We start from the raw sequence: 23,693 nt of genomic DNA, 5'->3' as shown, positions 1-23,693 counted from the left end.
GATGGACCGGAGTGGGGGCGGAGTGGGGCGGGATCTGGAGTGTGATTGGCTAAAAGCAAAATGAGGCGGAGTTTTTGTTTCTTTTTTTTTTTTTTTTTTTTGGAGTGTTTGTTTCTAATGGAGTCAAACCACGCTGGTCAACTCTGTCCTGGTAGGCTGGAATTAGACAGAGTGGAGTGGGGCTCTCCTTGGACGAGGCCCAGGAGGTTGGAGAAGGCCTGATTTGCAATGTGAAAGGCTGAGTGAGACAGGATTGGGCAGGATTTAGAAGAGGCGTAGCTGATTGGTGGATGAGGGATGGGATTTTGGGACTAAGGTGGGTACGGCCTCCCAGTTAGGCAATTCTGCTTATTTTACATATATTTGCAACAATCAAAAATTCTAAGCCTTGACCAGGCGGTGGCGCAGTGAATAGAACGTGGGCCTGAGACGCCGAGGACCCACGTGGGTTGGATACCTAGAGGTCACCAGCTTGAGCGCGGGCTCACCAGCTTGAGCTGGGGTTGCGGGCTTGGGATCATCGACATGACCCGTGATCGCAGGCTTGACCCCAAAGGTCGCTCGCTTGAGCCTGGGGTCACTGGCTTGAGCAAGGGGTCACTGGCTGAGCTGGAGCCCACCGTGCTCCTGTCAAGGCACGTATAAGAAAGCAATCGATGAACAGCTAAGATGTTGCAACTATGAGTTTATGCTTATCATCTCTCTCTTCCTTCGTCTGTCCCTGTCTGTCCTCTCTGTCTCTCTCTTTCTCGCTAAAAAAAAAAAAGAAAAATACTAAGCCAGAAGACTTGCCATGGTGAACATACATTACAATATATAGATGTATTATAGGTTGTACACCTGAAACCTATGTAATTTTATTTAATTTCAATAAATTCAATAATTTTTTTCTTTTTTTTATAAAATTTTATTTACTGATTTTTAGATAGAGGAGAGAGAGAAAGAGAGAGAAAGGAAGAGAAGCAGGAAGCATCAACTTGTAGTAGTTGCTTCCCGATGTGCCTTGACCAGGCAAGCCCAGGGTTTTGAACCGGCAACCTCAGCGTTCCCAGGTGAAGCTTTATCCGCTGCACCACCACAGGTTAGGCACAATAATTTTTTTGTTAAAACACTCTATGGCCAGAAGCCACAGCCACCATCACAACTGCCTGGTCCATGCAGGTTCGCATTAGATTTGGACAGACGGTAATGAAACAACGGAGCCAAGAACTGGTGGGCCATTACCTTTAATCCTAGTTTATACCCGGCGGGCAAGTAAAAACACACACTGGTGCCTGACCAGGCGGTGGCGCAGTGGATAGAGCGTCGGACTGGGATGCCAAGGACCCAGGTTCGAGACCCTGAGGTCACCAGCTTGAGCGCGAGCTCATCTGGTTTGAGCAAAAGCTCACCAGCTTGGACCCAAGGTCACTGGCTCAAGCAAGGGGTTACTCGGTCTGCTGAAGGCCCACGGTCAAGGCACATATGAGAAAGCAATCAATGAATAACTAAGGTGTCGCAATGAAAAACTAATGATTGATGCTTCTCATCTCTCTCCGTTCCTGTCTGTCTGTCCCTGTCTATTCCTCTCTCTGACTCTCTCTCTGTCTCTGCAAAACAAAAAAACAAAAACAAACAAACAAAAAAACCCACACACACTCTGGGCTCCAAAATCAACTCATTCAGCGCTCACAAAGCTACTGACTTATCTGAGTTTCCTAGAATCAAAGGTTTCTAGCTCACTAGCCTTATTCACCTCTGTTCCCCATCTCCTTCTTTCTGCACAAACTCTGCACAAACTGGCTTCTCTCTCAGCACCCTGCCATCTTGGCTGTCTCTCCTCTCCTCCATGTGGCCTTTCTCTGCTCTCTCCTCTAATGCTAATCTCGAACCGAGAGAGAGCAAGCTCCTGGTCTGCCCCATTTTATAGTGTAGAAATCAAAACCTTTAATCCAATATACAAACAAGGAAGTCTCTGATACAAAGTCACTTATCTGAGGTATATGGGAGTCCTCATGAGTGCACCACCCCAAATTATGTAACCAGTCAAGGGTTTGGGGAAAAGCTCAGTCTTAAAACTAAGCCTTAGGCTATAACGACCGGGCCTGCTTACAGCCTGTCCCCCACACTCAGTACAAACTATGAGCGAGCAAACATATATATCATATTTACAAACTTATTTGACCAACAGTTACCAATGTGCCAAGGTTGTGGGTTCTATCCCTGGTCAAGGCACAGTCAAGAAGCAACCAATGGGCCCTGGTGGGTGGTTCAAGGTGCATGGAGGTTGCGGGTTCAATCCCCTGGCACTAAGAAGAAGCAATCAATGAGTGCACAACTAAGTGGAACAAGGAGTTGATGCTTCTCTCTCTCTGCCTTCCTCTCTCTCTCTTTCCCAAATCAATGGAAAAATTTTAAAAAAGAATCAACCAATGTATGCATAAACAAGTGGAACAACAGATTGATGTTTCTCTCTCTTTCTCTCTCTCACTAAAGTCAATAAATTAAAAAACACTTCTTTGGCCCTGGCCAGTTGGCTCCGTGGTAGAGTGTCCACCTGGCATGTGGCTGTCCTGGGTTTGATTCCCGGTCGGGGTACACAGAAGAAGCAATCATCTGCTTCTCCATCCCCTCCTTTTTCTCCTCCCCCTTCTTTCTCTCTCTCTCTTCCTCTCCCACAGCCATGGCCGAATTGGTTCGAGCCCATTGGCCCTGGGCACTGAGGATGGGTCCATGGAGCCTCCATCTCAGGTGCTAAAAATAGCTCAGTTGCAAGCATGGCTACAGATGGGAAGAGCATTGGCCCCAGACATGTATTGCCAGGTGGATCTCAGTCAGGGCACATGTAGGAGTCTATTTCCCCTCCTCTCACTTGGAAAAGAAGAAAAAAAAACCCACTTTTTTAATCTCTACAATTTTAAAATATTGAGAAGGCTACTGAGATAGAAAAGGGCTCCTTCATGTATGACTGGGTCTTGGATAAATAAACTGAAAGCTGAACATGAGAGTGGTATCACCATTGATACTTCTCTGTGGAAATTTAAGACCAGCAAGCATTATGTGACCATCACTGATGTCCTAGGACACATGGACTTTTATCTCAAACATGATTACAGGCAAATATCAGGCTGACTGTGCTGTCCTGATTGTTGTTGCTAATGTTCGTGAATTTAAAGTAGATATCTTCACAAATGGACAAACCTGTGAGCATACCTTTCTGAGTCACACACCGGGTGTGAAACAAGTAGTTGTTGGTGTTAATAAAGTGGATTCCGCCTGACCTGTGGTGGCGCAGTGGATAAAGCGTCGACCTGGAAATGCTGAGGTCACCGGTTCGAAACCCTGGGCTTGCCTGGTCAAGGAACATATGGGAATTGATGCTTCCAGCTCCTCCCCCCTTCTCTGTTTCTGTCTCTCCTCTATAAAATGAATAAATAAAAATAAATAAATAAAGTGGATTCCACTGAACCGTCCTACAACCAGAAGAGATATGAGGAAATCCTAAATAGAGTCAGCATTAAGAAAATTGGCTACAACCCTGATACAGTAGTATTTGTGCCATTTTCTGGTTGTAACGGTGACAAAATGCTGGAGCCAAGTGCTAACATGCCCTGCTTCAAGGGATAGAAAGTCACCAGTAAAAATGGCAGTGCCAGTGGAATCATGCTTGAAGCTCTGGATTGCATCCTGCCACCAACTCATTTAACTGACAAGCCCCTGCATCTGCCCTTTCAGGATATCTACAAAATTGGGGGTATTGATACTGTCCCTATAAATCGAGTAGGAGTAGAGACCAGTGTTCTCAAATCTGGCCTGCCTTATGGTCACCTTTGCTCCAGTCAATGTTACAACCGAAGTAGTCTGTTGTAATGCACCATGAAGCATTGCATGAAACTCTTTCTGGCAACAATGTGGACTTCAGTGTCAAGAAAGTATCTGCCTGACCAGGCGATGGCACAGTGGATAGAGCGTCGGACTAGGATGCAGAGGACCTAGGTTCGAGATCGCGAGGTTGCCAGCTTGAGCCCAAGGTCACTGGCTCGAGCAAGGGGTCACTCAGTCTGCTGAAGGCCCATGGTCAAGGCACATATGAGAAAGCAATCAATGAACAACTAAGACTAAGGTGTTGAAAAAAAAAACTGATGATTGATGCTTCTCATCTCTCCGTTCCTGTCTGTCTGTCCCTGTCTATCCCTCTCTCTGACTCTCTCTCTGTCTCTGTAAAAAAAAAAAAAAAAAAAGACTTTTAATGATTACAATGCACTGTAAGACCTTCAAAAGGAAAGGAAAATGCTTTGTGGATCATATGAGTTCTTTTGAGTGGCAATTACTAAGTTAGTAATTTTTATTTTATTCTATTCATTATATATATTTTTTAAAGTTTTACTGATTTAAGAGAAAGAAACACTGATTTGTTGTTCCACTTATTTATGCATTATTGGTTGATTCTTTTTCTTTTTTTTTTCTTTCTTTTTTTGACAGAGACAGAATCAGAAAGAGGGACAGACAGGAAGGGAGAGAAATGAGAAATATCAATTCTTCGTTGCACCACCTTAGTTATTCATTGATTGCTTTCTCATATGTGCCTTGACCAGGGGCAACAGCAGAGCGAGTAACCTCTTACTCAAGCCAGCAACCCTGGGCTCAAGCCAGCGACCTTGGGCTTCAAGCCAGCGACCATGGGGTCATGTCTATGATCCCACACTCAAGCCAGAGACCCCATGCTTAAGCTAGTGATCCCACGCTCAAGCCAGCAACCTCAGGGCCTCAAACCTGGGTCCTCCATGTCCCAGTCCAATGCTCTATCTACTGTGCAACTGCCTGGTCAGGCTGGTTGGTTCTTGTATGTGCCCTGACCAGCAGTTGAACCCACAACCTTGGCATATTGAGACAATGTTCTAACCAACTGAGCTAATCGGCCAGAGCTAAGTTATTAGATTTTAATTCGTGCTTTTTAATGGAAAGGACTTGACCAAAAATCTGTCACAGAATTTTTAGGACCATTAAAACAAAGTTTAATGGTCCAAAACTCCACTGTATAACTCAGTTTCTCGTGTATGTGTGTGTGTGTGTGTGTGTGTGTGTGTGTGTGTGTGTTCTTTTAATTTTTGTTTACTGATTTCAGTAAGAGAGGAAGGGAGAGAGACAGGAACATCAAGCTTTTCCTGCATGTGTCCTGATCAGGGATCGAACTAGCAACTTCTGCGCTTTGGGACAACACTCCACCCAACCAAGCTATCTGGCCAGAGCAGATTTGGTTAAACCTGCCCGCATCAGCCAGGCTCTGGTTTAATGACAGCCAGGAGGAGCTGTGTAGGCTGAGCCTGGAAAGATGGAGAATATGCTGGAAAAACAGAGTGGGAAAGGCACTTCCGGCAGAAGAAACTACCTTAACAAAAGTCTGTAGGCTTGAGAGAGCCTTGGTGTGGAGAGCCTCTTCCAGGTTACCATGGCTGGAGCAATGCTTAGGAGTTAGGGTTTCAGTGCTCCTGCGTACCTCCAAGTCAAAGAAGTACAATTTCTCTCTATAAGCAGGAAGAGTCAGCCTCCTAGGGTCTGTCAGTGGGACCCGGAAGATTCAGGCTACTCCAGTCTTTGCACAGTTAATCCCAGTGCAGAAGAAAGGACAGGTACTTCAGGCAGAGGTTACAGCCTGGCCAAAGGCCTTAGCATGTAAGAGAATTGAGACCCCTCAGCTGTTCATGGAGGGGAACGTGATGGCTATAGTATGGAGTATAATTTTTTTTTTTTAGATTTTTAAAATTCATATTAGACAGGCAAGAGAGAGAGAGAGAAGGGGGGGAGGACCAGGAAACATCAGGGAGCATCAACTCCCATATGTGCCTTGACCAGGCAAGCCCAGGGTTTTGGATTAGTGACCTCAGCATTCCAGGTTGACACTTTATGCACTGCGCCATCACAGATCAGGCAACTGTATAATATATATATTTTTAAAGCCAATCAATGCTGACCTTTATCTTTTTTTTGAAGACTTTATTTATTCATTTTAGAGAGGAGAGAGAGAGAGAGAGGAAGGGGGGGGTACAGGAAGCATCAATTCCCATATGTGCCTTCACTAGACAAGCCCACGTTTTTGAACAGGTGACTTCTGTGTTCCAGGTTGACGCTGTATCCACTGTGCCACCACAGATCAGGCCACAAGTAGTATAATTTTTTAGAGAGATTGAGAGAGAACAGGAAGGGAGAGAGAGGGTGAGGAGCATTAACTCATAGTTGCTTTCACTTTAGTTGTACATTGAGCTTCTCGTATGTGCCTTGACCAGGGCTATGCCAGTGTCTTCTTGCTTAGGCAGTGACTTTGGCCAGCGACCTTTGAGCTCAAGCTGGAGAGCATTAGGATTGTATGGACAATTCCCCACTCAAGCTAGTGACACCACACTTATGAGCCCATGCTCACAGCCAGCAACCCCGGGGCTTCAAACTGTGACCTCAGCATTCTGGGCAGCATGTTATCCACTGCCTCACCACAGTCAAGCAACAAGTATAATTTTTATTTTATAAAGATTTTATTTATTCATTATAGAGAGGGGAGAGAGAGAGAGAGAGAAGGGGGGAGGAGCAGAAAGCATCAACTCCCATATGTGCCTTGACCAGGCAAGCCCAGGGTTTTGAACCGGCAACCTCAGTGTTTCCAGGTTGACACTTTATCCACTGTGCCTCCACAGGTCAGGCAACACGTATAATTTTTAATGGCTTTGGATGCCAGGTTGAAGAGTTTGAAATGTTTCCCAAGGGCAATGGGGAGCCACGGAGGGTGTGTAAGCAAGGGAAGCAAATAATCAGATTTCTGTCTCTGGGGCTTGTGGGGAAGGGAGTGAATGGTGGAGCGGGGGTTAGAGGGGTCTGGGCTAATACCCAGGAAGGACAAGAGAGGATTGGGCTGCGACTATGGGTGAAGACAAGAAAGTCCATTAGAGGTGGATGCAGGAAAAATGGGCAGGGTGTAAGGACCATGTAGGCTCTTAGGAATTAAGCATTTATGTAGGAGAAACAGCAGCTGGCAGAGGAAGCAGAGATAGGACTGATAATAGAGAAGAAGGAGTGCGTGTTGTGATTCATTTCCCGGATGGTGCCTGGCCATGTGTAAATTGCTTGTGGAAACTCCATGTGCCCTAGCAGGGTAGCTCAGTTGGTTAGAGCATCATCCCGATATGCCAAGGTTGTGTGGATTTAATTCCGTCAGGATACATACAAGAATCAACCAATGGCCTGTCCTGTGGTGGTGCAGTGGATAAAGTGTCAACCTGGAAATGCTGAGATCGCCGGTTCGAAACCCTGGGCTTGCCTGGTCAAGGCACATAAGGAGTTGATGCTTCCTGCTCCTCCCCCTTCTCTCTCTCTGTCTCTCTCTCTCTTCTCTCTCTCTTTCTCCTTCTCTCTCTCCTTTCTAAATGAATAAATAAAATTAAAAAAAAAAAGAATCAACCAATGAATGCATAAATAAGTGGAACAACAAATCAATATTTCTTTCTCTCTCTCAAATCAATAAATAAAAAATTTAGCCTTGCCTGACCAGACGGTAGTGCAGTGGATAGTGTGTCAAACTGGGATGTGGAGGACCCAGGTTCGAAACCCCGAGGTTTGAGCCCTGGCCAGTTAGCTCAGTGGTAGAGCGTCGGCCTGGTGTGCAGGAGTCCTGGGTTCGATTCCTGGCCAGGGCACACAGGAGAAGCGCCCATCTGCTTCTCCACCCTTCCCCCTCTCCTTCCTCTCTGTCTCTCTCTTCCCCTCCCGCAGCCAAGGCTCCATTGGAGCAAAGTTTGCCCGGGCGCTGAGGATGGCTCTGTGGCCTCTGCCTCAGGCGCTAGAATGGCTCTGATTGTGGCAGAGCGACGCCCCAAGATGGGCAGAGCATCGCCCCCTGGTGGGCATGCCGGGTAGATCCCGGTCGGGTGCATGCGGGAGTCTGTCTGACTGCCTCCCGTTTCCAGCTTCGGAAAAATACAAAAAAATAAAAAATTAAAAATAAATAAATAAATAAAAGAAACCCCGAGGTCGCCAGCTTGAGCGTGGGCTAATCTGATTTGAGCAAGGTTCATCAGCTTGAGCCCAAGGTCACTGGCTTGAGCAAGGGGTCACTCGGTCTGCTGTAGCCCCCCACCCCATATGAGAAAGCAATCAATGAACAACTAAGGTGCCACAACAAAAAATGGATGCTTCTCATCTCTCTCCCTTCCTGTCTGTCTGCCCCTGTCTGTCTCTGTCTCAATCAATCAATCAATTTAGCCTGACCTGTGGTGGCGCAGTGGATAAAGCATTGACCTGGAATGCTAAGGTCGCTGGTTTAAAACCCCAAGCTTACCCAGTCAAAGCACATATGGGAAACAACTAGAAGTTGATGCTTCCTACTCCCCCCCCGCCATCCTTTCTCTCTCTCTTTCCTCTCTCTAAAATGAGTAAATACAAATCTTAAAAACAAAACAAAAAAAACCTTCCATGACATTGTAGGAAAATGTTATATTTACAGATAAGGAAATTAAAGCTTAGAGGTAAAAGAGCCATGGCCTTGGAGGCTGAGGTGAGGAAGGACAGACATCTCGAAAGTTGGTTGGACACATGTCCTCTGCTGGGACTGGAGGAAGGCGCTGTCCTTGAGAAGGAAACTACACAATAACAAATCATGTGACTGGTGGGGGTGCTTCCTGTTTCCGGGCCTCTCCCAGGCCAGCCTGGGCCAGCCCAGGACTGAGCAGGCAGTAGGCAGAGTGACCCCCAAGAGTGTCCAGGGACTCAAGCTTCTGAGGAAGGTGCTTGCAGAGGAACAGAGAAGTAGAGTGGACTGAGGGGACCCAACCCCAGGATTGGGTCCTCTGGTTAAGGATGGCACTGGGGAAGAGAGAGGACTCTTGAAGTCCTCGTCCGTGGCCCAGATAGCGGAGGAAAAGGAGTACTAAGGCAGTGAAAGATAAAGGAGGCAGAAGAGAAGGGGGAGATCAGGGAAACCTCGGTAGGTAGCGAGCTCTCTGTCAACAGAAGAATTTAAATGTGCCAAATCAACATTAATGATTTAAGACCCCTTTTGGAGTGGAGAAAATCAATGCCCATCCCACTAAAGAAGAAATTGAAGCTGTCATTTGCCAGGACAACAAAGGCAAGAGCTCACAGCAGGCTGTAGTTTTAGGGGCAACAAAGAGGGCGATTCAGAGACACTGGTTTCTGGACAGCAATGAGTGCCCGGGCCACACAGCCTCGAAGCCGGCGAGGGAGGCATGCTCCACCTGTAAGTGTCCCCCTCCCTTCCAGAGCCAGCTCGGAGGGACTGCCTTGCTCAGAGTTCAGCTCTGGTGGTCATTTGCAGGGTGAGCTGGACCCTGTGGCAGAGAGTTCAGAGGAGGCTGAGGCAGCCAGCAGAAGCTCGGAGCTGGGCCCTGTGCCATCTCCGGAAGGCTGCAAGCCTGAGATGCTGGGCCCCGAGGCGGAGGAGAGTGGGCACGGCCTGGGCAGCAGGTAAGGCCGCTTGATCTGTGTCTCCCACTCCAGCTCTTTCCCACCCGTAGCTCTGCCTGGCTCCCCTACCACCAGCCCTGCTCGCATACACACTATGGCTCCCTATTGCCTGCTTCAGCCTAATTGTTAAGGCCCTGCATGATGCAGCCCCAGTGTGCCAGCCACCCCAGATGTCCCCATTTACAGAACATTGCATCGCTCACTTCTTCACAGAACCAACAAAGAGGCCGAGGGGCACTCTAGCAGGGGACTGGCCCCAGCTCTCAGTGGGCCCCATGAGCCTTCTGAAGAAGCCCACCAGGCCCCAGAGGCAGCCCCTTGGGAAGAGGAGATTGCCCCCTCTGGACCTGGGGCCCCCGATGTGTTTCAGACTCTCAAGCATGCTCTGAGCTCACTGGAGGCTGCAGTGGCTGCCTGGCGCTGCCAGCCCCTGAGCACTCCTGGATCAACAGAGACAGAGGGCAAAATCAAGGGGAAACCAAGGCCCTGCCTGGGACAGGAGGCGGCAGGAAGCTGCCCGCGGGAGGTAGCCGGTCTGGCAGAGAGGAATGCCTGGCTGCGTTTGGCACTGGGCAGCCGTGAGGTTGAGCTGACCCATGTGCAGGCCTCCCTAGAGGCCATTCAGGCAGAGAAGGAGATGCTACAAAGAGAGGTGAGTGGGGCATCCCTGCCTCCCAGGGCTTACTGTCAGAAGGAGGAGGCAGTTTGGCATAGGCAATGTTCAATGGTTTGTTCATTTGAAAAACTTTTATGTAGCATTGACTTCTGAGCACCCAAACACACAGGCCCCTTGTGATCCTAATTAAAGCTAGTGGGGAGGCTTACAGAGGAGGTGACACCTGAACGGGGACCCATACAAAGATCTGGGAAAATCATTCCAGGCAAAGGAAGAGCATATGCAAAGGCCCTAAGGTGGGAGTGTGATTGGCAGGTTTGAAGAACTGTGAGGAGGCCAGTGTGGAGATTAGTGAGAGGCGATGAGGGCAGAGAGGTGACAGGGAAGTTTCTGCAGGGCCTTCTGAGCTGTAGTAAGGATTTAAGCTTTTGCGCTCAGTGAAATGGGAGTCATGAAGGGTTCTGAGCAGGTGAGGGTAGCCACCTGATACAGGTGTTCATGGGCGCCCCCGTGGCTGCAGTGGGAGAAACAGCATGGAGAGGGTGAGGTGGAATCCTGAAGATTCAGGAGGAGGTGAGGTAGAATCCTGAAGATTCTAGTCAAGACACCAGATGGTGGAAGTTGTGGAGGTGGCGAGAAGTGGGCAAATTATGGGTGATGTTGAAGGTGGAGCTGGAGCTGGCAGGTTTGGGCATGAAGGCTAGAGGCCTCCTCAGCATGTGAATTAAAGCCATGTGGCTCACAGCAGTCACGGGAGCAGGCCACATCTACAGGTGGGCAAGACTGAAGCTGTGGGAGCCCAGAGCAAGGGATGGAGTCCATTCCCCTATGGAGTGGGGTCCATTTCCCACTGGGGAAGAGTAGTTTATCTGTTTTTATTATTATTATTATTATTTTAGAGAGAGAGACAGACATACAGACAGACAGGAAGAGAGAGAGATGAGAAGCATCAACTCATAGTTCGGCACTTTAGTTGTTCATTGATTGCTTCTCATATGTGCCTTGACTGGAGAGCTCCAGCCAAACCAGTGACCCCTTGCTCAAACCAGCGACCTTTGGGCTCAAGCCAGTGACCATGACGTCATGTCTATGATCCCACACTCAAGCCCCATGCTTAAGCTGGTGAGCCTGTGCTCAAGCCTGGAACCTAGGGGGTTCGAGCCTGGGTCCTCAATGTTCCAGATCAACACTCTAGCCATGGTGCCACCGCTGGTCAGGCTCTGTTTATTTTTATTTCATCCCCACTCCACATCTCTGGCAACCTCCAATCTGTTCTCTGTATCCATGAGTTCAGTGTTTTGTTTTGTTTTTAGATTCCACATATAAGTGAGACCATACGGTAGTTGTCTTTCTCTTTCTGATTTATCACAGCATAAGGCTGTCAAAGTCCATCCGTGTTGCAAATGGCAGGATTTCATTCCTTTTTAAGGCTGAGTAATGTTTTATCGTACCACATCTTTATCCATTACATCTATTGGTGGACATGTATGTTGTCTCCACATCTTGCTATTGTAGATAATGCTGCAGTGAACATAGGGATACATATATCTTTAAAAAAAAAATTTTGGGGCCCTGGCCGGTTGGCTCAGCGGTAGAGCGTCGGCCTGGCATGCGGGGGACCCGGGTTCGATTCCCGGCCAGGGCACATAGGAGAAGCGTCCATTTGCTTCTCCACCCCTCCCCCCCCCTTCCTCTCTGTCTCTCTCTTCCCCTCCTGCAGCCAAGGCTCCATTGGAGCAAAGATGGCCCGGGCGCTGGGGATGGCTCCTTGGCCTCTGCCCCAGGCGCTGGAGTGGCTCTGGTCGCCGCAGAGCGATGCCCCGGAGGGGCAGAGCATCGCCCCCTGGTGGGCAGAGCATCGCCCCTGGTGGGCGTGCTGGGTGGATCCCGGTCGGGCGCATGCGGGAGTCTGTCTGACTGTCTCTCCCCGTTTCCAGCTTCTGAAAAATACAAAAAAAAAAAAAAAAAAAAAAAAAAAATGCCCTGGCCGGTTGGCTCAGCGGTAGAGCGTCGGCCTAGCGTGCGGAGGATCCGGGTTCGATTCCCGGCCAGGGAACACAGGAGAAGCGCCCATTTGCTTCTCCACCCCTCCGCCGCACTTTCCTCTCTGTCTCTCTCTTCCCCTCCCGCAGCCAAGGCTCCATTGGAGCAAAGATGGCCCGGGCGCTGGGGATGGCTCTGTGGCCTCTGCCTCAGGCGCTAGAGTGGCTCTGGTCGCAATATGGCGACGCCCAGGATGGGCAGAGCATCGCCCCCTGGTGGGCAGAGCGTCGCCCCTGGTGGGCGTGCCGGGTGGATCCCGGTCGGGCGCATGCGGGAGTCTGTCTGACTGTCTCTCCCCGTTTCCAGCTTCAGAAAAATGAAAAAAAAAAAAAAAAAAATTTGTTTTAGCCCTGGCTGGTTGGCTCAGTGGTAGAGCGTCGGCCTGGTGTGCAGGAGTCCCAGGTTTGATTCCCGGCCAGGGCACACAGGAGAAGTGCCCTTCTGCTTCTCCACCCCTCCCCCTCTCCTTCCTCTCTGTCTTTCTCTTCCCCTCCCGCAGCCGAAGCTCCATTGGAGCAAAGATGGCACGGGCGCTGAGGATGGCATTGTAGCCTCTGCCTCAGGCGCTAGAATGGCTCTGGTTGCAACAGAGCAACGCCCCAGATGGGCAGAGCATCGCCCCCTCGTGGGCATGCCGGGTGGGTCCCAGTCAGGCGCATGCGGGAGTCTGTCTGACTGTCTCTCCCCGTTTCCAGCTTCAGAAAAATACAAAAAAATTTTTTTTTTTGTTTTAGAGACAGACAAACAGAATGGGAGAGAGATGAGAAGCATCAACTTGTAGTTGTGGCACTTTAATTATTCATTGATTGCTTCTCATATGTGCCTTGACTGGGGGTCTTCAGTTGAGCCAGTGACCTCTTCTTGCTCAAGCCAGTGACCTTGAGCTCAAGCCAGCAACCCCATGCTCAAGCTGGATGAGCCTGCACTGAAGCAGGTAACCTTGAGATTTCAAACCTGGGTACTCAGCATCCCAGGTCAACGCTCTATCCATTATGCCACCACCTGGTTAGGCTAAAAATATTTTTTTCCATTGATTTGAAAGGAAAGGAGAGAGAGAGTGAAGGAGAAGGGAGAGAGGTGAGAAAGAGGAGGGGAAAGATTGAGAAAGAAGCATCAACTCATTGTTCACTTGGTTGTTCCATTTAGTTGTACACTCATTGGTTGCTTCTTGTATGTGCCCTGACCAGAGATCAAACCCGCAACCCGGCACACAGGATGGTGCTGTACCCACTGATCCACCTGGCCAGGGTTACATATATCTTTTTGAATTAGTGTTCTTGTTTCTTTTGGGTTTTTTTTGTATTATTTTTTCTTTTGTTTTTTTTTTAAATTTTTTATTTATTCATTTTAGAGAGAGAGAGGAGAGACAGAGAGAGAGAAGGGGGGGAGGAGCTGGAAGCATCAACTCCCATATGTGCCTTGACCAGGCAAGCCCAGGGTTTCGAACCGGCGACCTCAGCATTTCCAGGTTGACGCTTTATCCACTGCGCCACCACAGGTCAGGCTGGTTTTTTATTTTTATTTATTTATTCATTTTAAGTGAAAGGAAGGGAGATAGACAGACTTCTGCATATGCCCTGACTGGGCTCCAACTTGCAGCCCCCACCTTGGGTCGATGCTTGAATCAACCTAGCTATCATCAGCACCTAATGCTGATGCTTGGACCAACCGAGCTATCTTCAGCACCTGGGGCTGACGCTCAAACCGATTGAGCCACTTGCTGTGGTAGAGAAAGAGGGAGAGAAGGGGGAGAGAGAAGCAGCTGGCTGCTCCTCATGTGTGGCCAGACCAGGAATCGAACCCGGGATGCCCACACTCTAGGACGATGCTCTATTCCCTGAACCAACTGGCCAGGGCCACTTCCAAATATTTATCCAAAGGAAACAAGGCCAGGGCCATTTCCGGATATTTATCCAAAGGAAACAAGGCCAGGATCATTTCCGGATATTTATCCAAAGGAAACAAGGCCCTGGTCAGTTGGCTCAGGGGATAGAGCATTGGCCTGGAGTACAGGCATCCCAGGTTCGATTTCCCGTCCAGCCCCACATGAGGAGCAGCCAGCTGCTTCTCTCTCCCCCTTCTCTCCCTCTTTCCCTCCCACAGCAAGTGGCTCGATTGGTTCGAGTGTCAGCCCTGGGTGACAATTGTTGGCTGGTTTCTGGTCAGGGCGCATGTGGGATTCTGTCTCACTATTTCCCTTTCTCTCACTTAAAACCAAAAAAAAAAAAAAAACCCAAAAAACCAATCCAGAATTGCTGGACCCTACGGTAGTTTTATTCTTTTTTTTTTTTAATTTAATTTTTTATTTATTATTTTTTTTGTGTGTGTGTGTGGCAGAGACAGAGAGAGTCAGAGAGAGGTACAGATAGGGACAGACAGACAGGAAGGGAGAGAGATGAGAAACATCAATTCTTCGTTGCGGTTCCTTAGTTGTTCTTTGATTGCTTTCTCATATGTGCCTTGACTGGAGGGCTACAAAAGACCAAGTGACTCCTTGCTTGAGCCAGCGACCTTGGGGCCCAGCTGGTGAGCCTTGCTCAAACCAGATGAGCCGGTGCTCAAGCTGGCGACCTCGGAGTCTTGAACCTGGGTCCTCCACATTCCAGTCTGACGCTCTATCCACTGCGCCACCGCCTGGTCAGGCAGTAGTTCTATTCTTAATTTTCTGGGGAACCTCCACACAGTTTATATTCCCAACAGTGCACGAGGATTCCCTTTCCTTCACATTCTCATCAGCACTTGGTATTTCCTGTCTTTTTGATAATAGGCATACTAACAGGTGTGAGATGACATCTCACTGTGGTTTTGTTACGTATTCTCCTGATGATTAGTGAGGTTGAGCACTTTTTCATGTACCTTTTGGCTATCTGTATTTCTAAAGAAAGAGAAGTCTCGACTGGCTGAGTAACTTGTCCAAGGTTACACAGTGAGGGACTTGGTGCAGTATCTGGGGCCCCTGCCTTCCAGCTGGGGCTCTTGGCATTGCTCCAAGAACAGGTCTTAAGGATAATTGATGTGTATTTGGAGCCCCAGGCCTGACATCTCCCATACCTCCCCCTAGGTCCAGGAGCTTCAGAATTCCCTGCTGAGGCTGGAGCCCTTCCCACCTCCTTCCCATGGCCAAGTAAATGGCTTGGGCAGTGGTTCCAGCAACTCTGTGGGTGCTGGGGAGCCCTGGGCCACTCGGGTGAGTGTGGGAAGGTCAAAACCACTAATCTGAGATCCTTAAGTTTTGGGCCAGTGAGACCCAAATTTTGGTCATCTGATCCAACAGCTTCTGGGATTGGAAAAGCCTAAGCCCACACTATTGGGCTCTTGATGACAATCTGGATGAATTAAGTCTCTCTTACTGGCAGGATCCCTTCTCCCCGTCTCACCCCCTGCTCCAGCGCCTCCAGAGTGATTCCAGCATCCAGACCCTTAGACTTCTCCCCAACCAGCTCCTTGTCCCTGAGATGCACATCATGGAAGCTCAGCTGGAGCAGTTCCGGGGGTAAGAGACACAAATGTTGAGCTTGTAAGGGCACCAGCACCTCCTCAGCTAGGATATAAACCCAAGAGTCTGGAGCTGAAGTGGGGGTGAGGGTGGGGGAGGAGAGTGGAAATCTGTCGGGTCCTGACTGCCCTGTGAGGCCTCTCACTTTTCCTCTTCCCCATCCTCGGAGGCAGGAGCATGGATAAGCTCAAATGCTTTAACCGTCTGCTGTCTGCTGTGCTCCAGGGATACAAGAACCAGTGTGAGGACCTCAGCATGCAACTGGGCCAGTGGGAGGCTGAGACCACAGCACTACATCTGGCCTTGCAGTACAGGTCAGTGCACTCACCTATGATGTCACTGGCTGGGAAAAGAATGGGCACACTCAGAGGATGGCCCTGACCTACAAAGAAAGGCAGGGCCATTGCAGAAAAAGCATTTTCCCCCACCATGGAAATGAATTCAAGTCAAATTTAGTCTAAGGATGCTGAAAAGGTTTGCATGCCCTCCAGGGGTGGGGGTGGAGGAGAAGGGAGGGATCTGCCTGACCTGTGGTGGCACCCTGGATAAAGCATAGACCTGGAATGCTAAGGTCACCAGTTTGAAACTCCAGGCTTGCCCAGTCAAGGCACATACAAGAATCAACTACTATGAATTTATGCTTCCCACTCTTCCCCACCTTCTCTCTCTCTCCTCTCCAAAATCAATAAACAAAATCTTAAGGCCCTGGCTGGATAGTTCCGTTGGTTAGAGCATTATCCCAATATGCAAAGGTTGCAGGTTTGATCCCCGGTCCGGGTACATACAGGAACAGATTGAAGTTTCTGTCTCTATCACTCCCTTCCTTTCTAAAATCAATAATTAAAATTAAAGAAAAAGTTGAAAAAAGAAAAAGAAGTGAGGAACCCCCAGAGCAAGTAGAAACATCACTTACACAGAAAGATGGGGCTGGGTGTCTGGAGCACTCAGAACCACTGTCTCACAGCGAGCATTGTGAGGAAGTGTATGGGGTCCTGCTCACTCTCTGGGAGGCAGACTCAGGAGCAGAAGTCCCCAAGAGTGACCTGGAGGCAACTGAGAAGGAGGCTCAACGGCTGCTAACCCAAGCTGCCATGGATGGAGAGACACTGTGGGATCCCCAGCCAAGGTACCCCTGGGGACCCCTGCAACTGGGTGGGCCAGTGAACAGGGTCCTGACTGGAGGATGGGGCTCCCAGAACTGACCCTGCGGAGACCTGACTAGAGTTGGCTGGTTGCTACTCAACAAACTTGTCACTGTAGTTGATGGCCATTGGGGTTGGTATAGGACCCATCAGGGTTGGCATAGATGATGGTGCCCACTGATAATTGTCATGGCAGTGTTTAATAAAGTTGGCATGATGCTACCAAACAGGGATGCAAGCTGAGTAATGATACCCATTGTGTTGGTGTGATGGTGATCACCATGTTGGCATGAGCAATGGTGCCCACTAGTGTGATGGTGTTCGCTATGTTGTCTTGATGGGTAATGGTGTCAGTTGAGGTTTACATTATGGTGCCCATCATATTGGTATGACAATAGCCACCACAGATGGCATAGGATCCATCATGGACAGTAAGATGGAAGATGATGGAGCCCACCTGGCTTGGCATGAAGTTAGCACAACTATGCCAGTGTTGACACAGGCCCTTCTTCTGTTTTCTATAGTTCTGAAGGCAGCAGTGTGGATAGGCCCACACCACAGGAGGTAGCTACCCAGCTCCAGGGCTATGTCAGGTGTCTCCAGGACCGCCGTGCTCTGGTGAAGATCCCCCCAGAGCCTGGCCCAACCTTGGCACCCATGCCCCCGATGCCTCATGCAGAAGCCCTGGTGGAGGCTGTTCTGGAGACTCAACCTGGCCCAGCCCTACCCCGGTTGGAGAAGATGCAGATCCAGCAGAATCTGGATGCCACACGGGTACACTTGGGAGGTGGTCACTATATCCGTCTTTCCTAGCAGGACAAAACCTTTTAATGAGACTGAGAGGAATGTAACTGGATGACCAAATAGCAATGGAAAGTTCTGTTGGGCTAGAGGCAGGCTTTCTGAAGGGAGGAGAACTGGGGCTGGGGTTTTGAGGGATGAATAGGAGTTTGTCCTTTGGAATTCAGTTTCTCATAAGACTTTGAATCTCACTTTCCAAAATGCCCTTCCTATGGAAAAGAAATGGGACAGTGGACTGAGCTTTGTAGCCTGGCATGAAGGACCTAAGATTCTGACCTTGGAGAAACTCTAGACCCTTCCATTGAGTTGCTACTTGATCTTGGCTAAAATATTTGCCCTCTGCCTGACTGGTGGTGGTGCATGGATAAAGCGTGTACTTGGGACACTGAGGTCCCAGGTTCGAAACCCCAAGGTTGCCAGCTTGACCATGGGCTCATCTGGCTTGAATGCAGGCTCATCAGCTTTTGTGCGGGGTCACCAGCTTGAGTGTGGGATCATAGACATGATCCCATGGTCACTGGCTTGAAGCCCAAGGTCACTGGCTTGGCTGGAGGCCCCCTGCTCCCCACAGTTAAGGCATGTCTGAGAAGCAATCAATGAACAAGTAAGTGCCGCAACTACAAGTTGATGCTTTTCATCTCTCCCCCTTCCTGTCTGTCTCTCTCGCATAGAAAAAAAAAGGGGGGGGCCCTGGCCGGTTGGCTCAGTGGTAGAGCGTCGGCCTGGCATGCAGAAGTACTGGGTTCGATTCCCGGCCAGGGCACACAGGAGAAGCGCCCATCTGCTTCTCCACCCCCCCCTCCTTCCTCTCTGTCTCTCACTTCCCCTCCCGCAGCCAAGGCTCCATTGGAGCAAAGATGGCCCGGGCGCTGGGGATGGCTCCTTGGCCTCTGCCCCAGGCGCTAGAGTGGTTCTGGTCGCGACAGAGCCACGCCCCGGAGGGGCAGAGCATCGTCCCCTGGTGGGCAGAGCGTTGCCCCCTGGTGGGCGTGCTGGGTGGATCCCGGCCAGGCGCATGCAGGAGTCTGTCTGACTGTCTCCCCGTTTCCAGCTTCAGAAAAATACAAAAAAAAAAAAAAAAAAGGCACAGTGAATAGAGTGTTAACCTGGAATGCTAAGGTCACTGGTTTTTTGTTTCTTGTTTTGTTTTTTGTTTTTTAATTTTTATTTATTATTTTTTTTACAGGGACAGAAAGAGAGTCAGAGAGAGGGATAGATAGGGACAGACAGACAGGAACGGAGAGAGATGAGAAGCATCAATCATCAGTTTTTTGTTGGGACTCCTTAGTTGTTCATTGATTGCTTTCTCATATGTGCCTTGACTGCGGGCCTTCAGCAGACCACCAAGTAACCCCTTCCTTGAGCCAGCAACCTTGGGTCTAAGCTGGTGAGCTTTTTTTTTGGCTCAAGGCATATGAGCCCGCGCTCAAGCTGGCAACCTCGGGGTCTCGAACCTGGGTCCTTCCGCATCCCAGTCCGATGCTCTATTCACTGCACCACCACCTGGTCAGGCAAGGTCACTGGTTTGAAACTCCAGGCTTGCCAGGTCAAGGCACATACCAGCAAGTTGATGCTCCCCTAACCCCACCTTCTCTCTCTCTAAAATTAATAAAGAAAATCTTTACAAAAAATAAAAATAAAATAATTGCCCTCTCTAAACTGCCATATCTACAGCTGTAGTTTTTATGGGAGGATGATATGTATTTCTCACCACACAGAATCATGGTGAGGTTTGAGTTCTTGCTTGACCAGCCCTCACTGGGTGCCTCTTGAGGCCTATTTCCCCAGAAGTTGACCCTAGAGGCACAAAGTCTTCGCCCTCTCCTTGATTTCTCAGGAGACACTGGAGGACCTGATGCTGAGGCTACAGCTGGTGCGGTGGGAGAAACGGGGTCTGGAGCTGCAGGAGGCTGCCCTCCGAGCCCAGAGCCCAGTCCACATGCTCCTGTTGGAGCAGTTGCGGTGGGAGCGGGCACAGCTCCAGACTTGTGGAGCCAACAGCAGTGGTGGTGACAGCAGTGGAGATGAGGAGGTATGGCCCCAGGTGAGCAGCCCTGTCTGGACATAGGGATAGCAGTGTACTACTATTGGCTAGTGTCTCTAGCCAAGACTCAGTTTCCATTTCTGCACAAACTAAGGAGTCTAACGCAGGTTAATGTTTATACTTTGTACTATGAAGTTTCTTTCTTCAAGGGTATTGAGCCCAATAAGACCCAAGGAATTTAGTGTCTTCCACTCAAACCTATACCTCTTCCTTCCCATCACCTAGGCCCCCTTCCACTCCAATACCCCTAGCCCATGCTTCCTTTCTCAATTTTGGTTCTACCTCCCTTCCTGAGTCCTTCCTTTTTGCTCCTTGCTGTCTAATCATGTCTGCCCTCTGCTTAGAGCTTTCAGGGGTTTATAGGACCCTCCTTTGAATCGTATGTCCAACTTCCAAGCCTTTGTACCTGCTGTGCCCCTGCCAAGAACATGGGTCACTTCCTTCTTTATCTAGTTAACTCCTTGACCTCCTGCAAGTCTGAGCTCAGACATCAGGAAGTCCTCCTGTACTGCTTCAGATGAGATCACCTGTTATTTGTTTACTTTGATAGGGAGCAATTTTACCCTTATGGGACATCTCATGAGACTGGGGGCTCTGTGAGGGCAAGGACTGGCTGCCATAGTCTGGACATTAATATCCAGCTTGAGCTGAGCACACACTTGACTAAGGCCAATGTCACTTCCCTCCCGTCTGCCTCCTTCAGGGCCCTGCTATCCCCGGTGGCAGCAGGGGCATCAATGGAGGCCAGGTGAGCAAAGCGCAGGATCCAGAGAAGCTAGCTCAGGAACTGTCAGCCTCACTCACCCGGTATGTGCCTAGGTCCTGGGCTGGGGGATAGTTGGCCTGAGAGGTTGGTGGTGGTCTGTTTAAGAACCCGCGGGGGTGTTGTGTACAGTAGTGACAAACTGGGTGTGCACCTGTGTACAGGTATGTTTCCATAGAAAGACTATCGGTGGGTGGGCGGGTAGAAGGTAGACAGGATTGGATAAGGTTGTGAGCCCTCCTCTCCTCACTCCTGAACCAGGGCACTGGGCCTGTGGGAGCAGCTGCAGTTTCTTCGGGAGGAACTGGAACGGGTGGCTCAGAAGGGGAGAGCCAGATGTGCTCAGAGTGACAAGCTGAACAGCGATTTATGCAAGGCTCACAGGTGGGTCCCCTTCCCCTGGTGACCTCAGAAGCATTCCTGGCTCTGTCTGGGTTTCAGCTTCCCTTCTATAAGGTAGGTAGGCTGCAATTTTAACCCATCCCATATCTCCCCTAGTGCCTGATGTGTGTCAGCTCCTGATGAGTGACACTGGGACCCCAAGACCCAATCAGGGAGTACATAGAATTGCCTTGGGTTGGGGGGCGCTATTTCCTGGCTCAGTCCTCTTACCCTTCCAGAGCCCTGGTCCTGGCCTTCCGAGGGGCCCAACGGAAGCAAGAAGAGCAATGCCGGAAGCTGGAACAGCAGGTGATGGTAATGGAGGCCAGACACGCAGAGGCATTGGAGGCACTAGAAGCTACTGCAAGAGTCCTGGGGAAGCCCAGACCACCCTGCCCACCTCCCCGGCCAGGGGCAACCTTTCTGTAGGCCCCATTCTTGGCTGTGTCTAAACAACATACCAGAAAAAAATAAGCATACCAGACAGTGGTGGCAGACCATATCATAAAATGTCCTGGAGTGAGATCATGTGGTTTGACTTTGCATGTTGAGGCGTGTTTGGCTTGGTGTGACAGGGCTAATATACCTGACTGTCTGGGGCCTGATGGGCTGTTGCCTGACATTTGAGAAAGATTTGGTGTCTTTCACCTGGCACCATGTGAATAGAGTCAGTGGGATTATGCCAGAGGCAGCCTTGTCTGTGGGGACAGGTTCCCCAGTGCTGGCTGGGGGAATTCAGGGGCCAGTGAGGTTACATAGCCAGAGTTGAAATCGCAACTCTCACCTGTCTCCAGAAACCCAGGGAGGGGTCCACGGTGGGGGGGGGTCGGGGCACACCTTCCCCTGCCCACCCCCTTGGGAGATGCTGGGTTCAGCAGATGCTCCCAAGAGGAAGATGCCCAAATTCCAGAAGAAAAATTGAGGCCTCCACGGTTCAGGGTGTGGGACATTTTGGTAGAAGGGCGTGTGCTCTGGTGCATGTCCGGGGAGGAAGAATCAGAGGCAGCTTTGGAACTTGCATGCAAAGAATGTGGAGCAAAGGTAAAGGGTTTAAAAAAACCCTGCAAGCAGAAAAGCGGGTGTCTATACTGCAGGTGCTGAGGGGCTGAATGAGTGTGCGCTGATGGTGAACCTGTGGCACATTGGGCCCTGGAGGGCCTGGACGACCCTGGTGAGGCTCAAGTCTGCTTTCACTATCAGGCCAGGGAGTTGTGGGAGGTGTTAGTGTCAGGTTAATAGCAGGCATCTGATTACCATGTTATTGGCATAGGCCACACTTCCTCCATCCTTCTAATCTGCCTTGGTGGGATGGGTCGCAAAAGGAGGGCTGGGCGCGACCCAGGTGGCCCAGATTAGTGGCCAGCTGCCCCCTCCTGGGCGGTTGCTGAAACCCAAGCTGGGGATTAATAAGGTTTTCCTTCCCAGCCAGGTGGTGGGGGTGTTTCCCAGGCTGTACCTGTGCAGGTGTGGGTGGGGTGGCTGCCTCTCCCTGGGGATGGCAAGACTGGCTTGAGGTCAGCATCAGTCAGCGATCTGGCCTCAACCCGGTCCTCCTGATCCACAGATGCCTCAGGCAAGCACTGGGGTGGTGACCTCAGGACCCCAAGTATTCTCTTTAAACTGAGACAGGCTTGGAAGACAGCAGGGAAACTGAGGCGGGCAGTATCGCCCATGCGATGGACAGAGCCCTCTCCCCCTCCCAAGAATCCAAGAATGAGCTTAGCCCCCAGTCCCACCAGGTAGCTTGTAGGGAGAGAGGCAAAAAAATACAAGGTCACCTGTTGAGGATGGGGAAGGAGTTCGTGCTGGAGGAAGGGGTGAGGGCTGATTCCCAGGCTTCCAGGATCTGGCTGTTCCCACGGCTGCACCCTCAGCAGATGGGCCCAGGCCTCTTTGTCCCTGGTCAGCTGCCGCTGCAAGGTCAAATGTCACCGCGGGGCCGCGGGCAGGGGTCAGGGAGGTGGACCTCAACTCCCCTCTCACAGGCGGGCCCCACAGTGGTGGTGGTGGGGGTGCAGGGTCATCAGAGCTACTGGGAGGGGCAGGGCAGACGCCAGAGGTTGGACCTACTTAAGGGTCTGGGATCTTCAAGTGGCCCTTCTTTCCCTAGTCTTCAACCTGGCCCCACCAGTCACTTCTGAGCCCCCTGCCCCAGATTTGTGTCCCTCAAACCTCAGTTCTCTGCCTCCTCTCTTCCCCAGCCCCACTCTAACTCCATTCCCTGAAACTTCTCTCCCTTCTAAGTCTCCTTTTCTGAGACACCTCCTTTCCTCTACCAAGGATCTTGGAAGATCCAGGCCAGGGACCTAGGACCCCTGTCCTCACCTCAAATAACCAGCCAGCATCCCCAGGCAGCCCAAGACCAAAGGGTCCTCTCTAACCACCAAGGCTTACAAGGCAGAAGTCCATTCTAGTCAGAACCGGAGAAAGTCCTTGCTCATGTCTAACCCTAGTTCTTCTTGTGCTTTGTATCTGCTAAAACCTTCCCTACTTCCCATCCAGCCAGACCCTCCCTGGGAGGCCTTGAGTCCCAGAGCTGTGGTGGGTTGTGCCAGCTTTCCCAGAACCTTGGTATCCTCTTATGTGTTGCATGATTTAAGTGTTGTATTTCCCCCACAACCCCAGCACCCCTCTCTTATCTGGGGGGGTGCCTTTTCCTAAGGCCCCTTTCTGAGAAAGAAGGGCATTGGACCCTCGGGGGCACAGGGTACTACTGCTCTCCTGCCCCTACAGCCCTCAAAGGCCCAGCCACGTGCCTCGAGTCTGGCTCTGAGCAGGGTAGGGCAGGGCATGGCAGGAGATAAGGCTGGGCAACTGGACCTGTGGAACTCCAAGGTGAAAGGTGAAAGGAAGGGTTTTTCCAGCCAGTTAAACGTTAACAAGTCCAGACTGAGGGGCTCCTGTTTCTCCTGCCAGAAGTGGCCTGGGAGCATTCAATAGGTGCTTAATAAATTTTGGTC

The 23,693-nt window shown here is 50.3% G+C and overlaps 1 protein-coding gene across 6 annotated transcripts; it reads left to right on the top strand.

Annotated features, from left to right (window-relative positions):
- Window positions 1-8,705: 8,705 nt before the first annotated feature.
- Window positions 8,706-21,247, top strand: USHBP1 (USH1 protein network component harmonin binding protein 1). 6 transcript variants are annotated; one of them, XM_066349238.1, is made up of 12 exons: window positions 8,706-9,220; window positions 9,299-9,447; window positions 9,661-10,099; window positions 15,168-15,293; window positions 15,463-15,599; window positions 15,776-15,916; window positions 16,567-16,728; window positions 17,269-17,518; window positions 19,383-19,589; window positions 20,293-20,396; window positions 20,614-20,736; window positions 20,973-21,247. In XM_066349238.1, the coding sequence occupies exons 1-12, from the start codon at window positions 9,167-9,169 to the stop codon at window positions 21,160-21,162; spliced, it is 2,082 nt and encodes a 693-aa protein (XP_066205335.1). In that variant the 5' UTR covers window positions 8,706-9,166; the 3' UTR covers window positions 21,163-21,247. The 6 variants fall into 6 exon arrangements, with proteins under 6 accessions (XP_066205335.1, XP_066205327.1, XP_066205342.1 ...); XM_066349230.1 differs by having other exon boundaries at window positions 8,706-9,447; window positions 15,496-15,599; XM_066349245.1 differs by having other exon boundaries at window positions 8,706-9,447; window positions 15,828-15,916; window positions 16,617-16,728.
- Window positions 21,248-23,693: the final 2,446 nt, after the last annotated feature.

Source organism: Saccopteryx leptura, chromosome 1 (genome assembly GCF_036850995.1).
Source record: "Saccopteryx leptura isolate mSacLep1 chromosome 1, mSacLep1_pri_phased_curated, whole genome shotgun sequence".
Classification (NCBI taxonomy): Eukaryota; Metazoa; Chordata; class Mammalia; order Chiroptera; family Emballonuridae; genus Saccopteryx; species Saccopteryx leptura.
The sequence above is the reverse complement of the archived record's forward strand: the minus strand, read 5'-3'. Positions and strand labels throughout refer to the sequence as shown.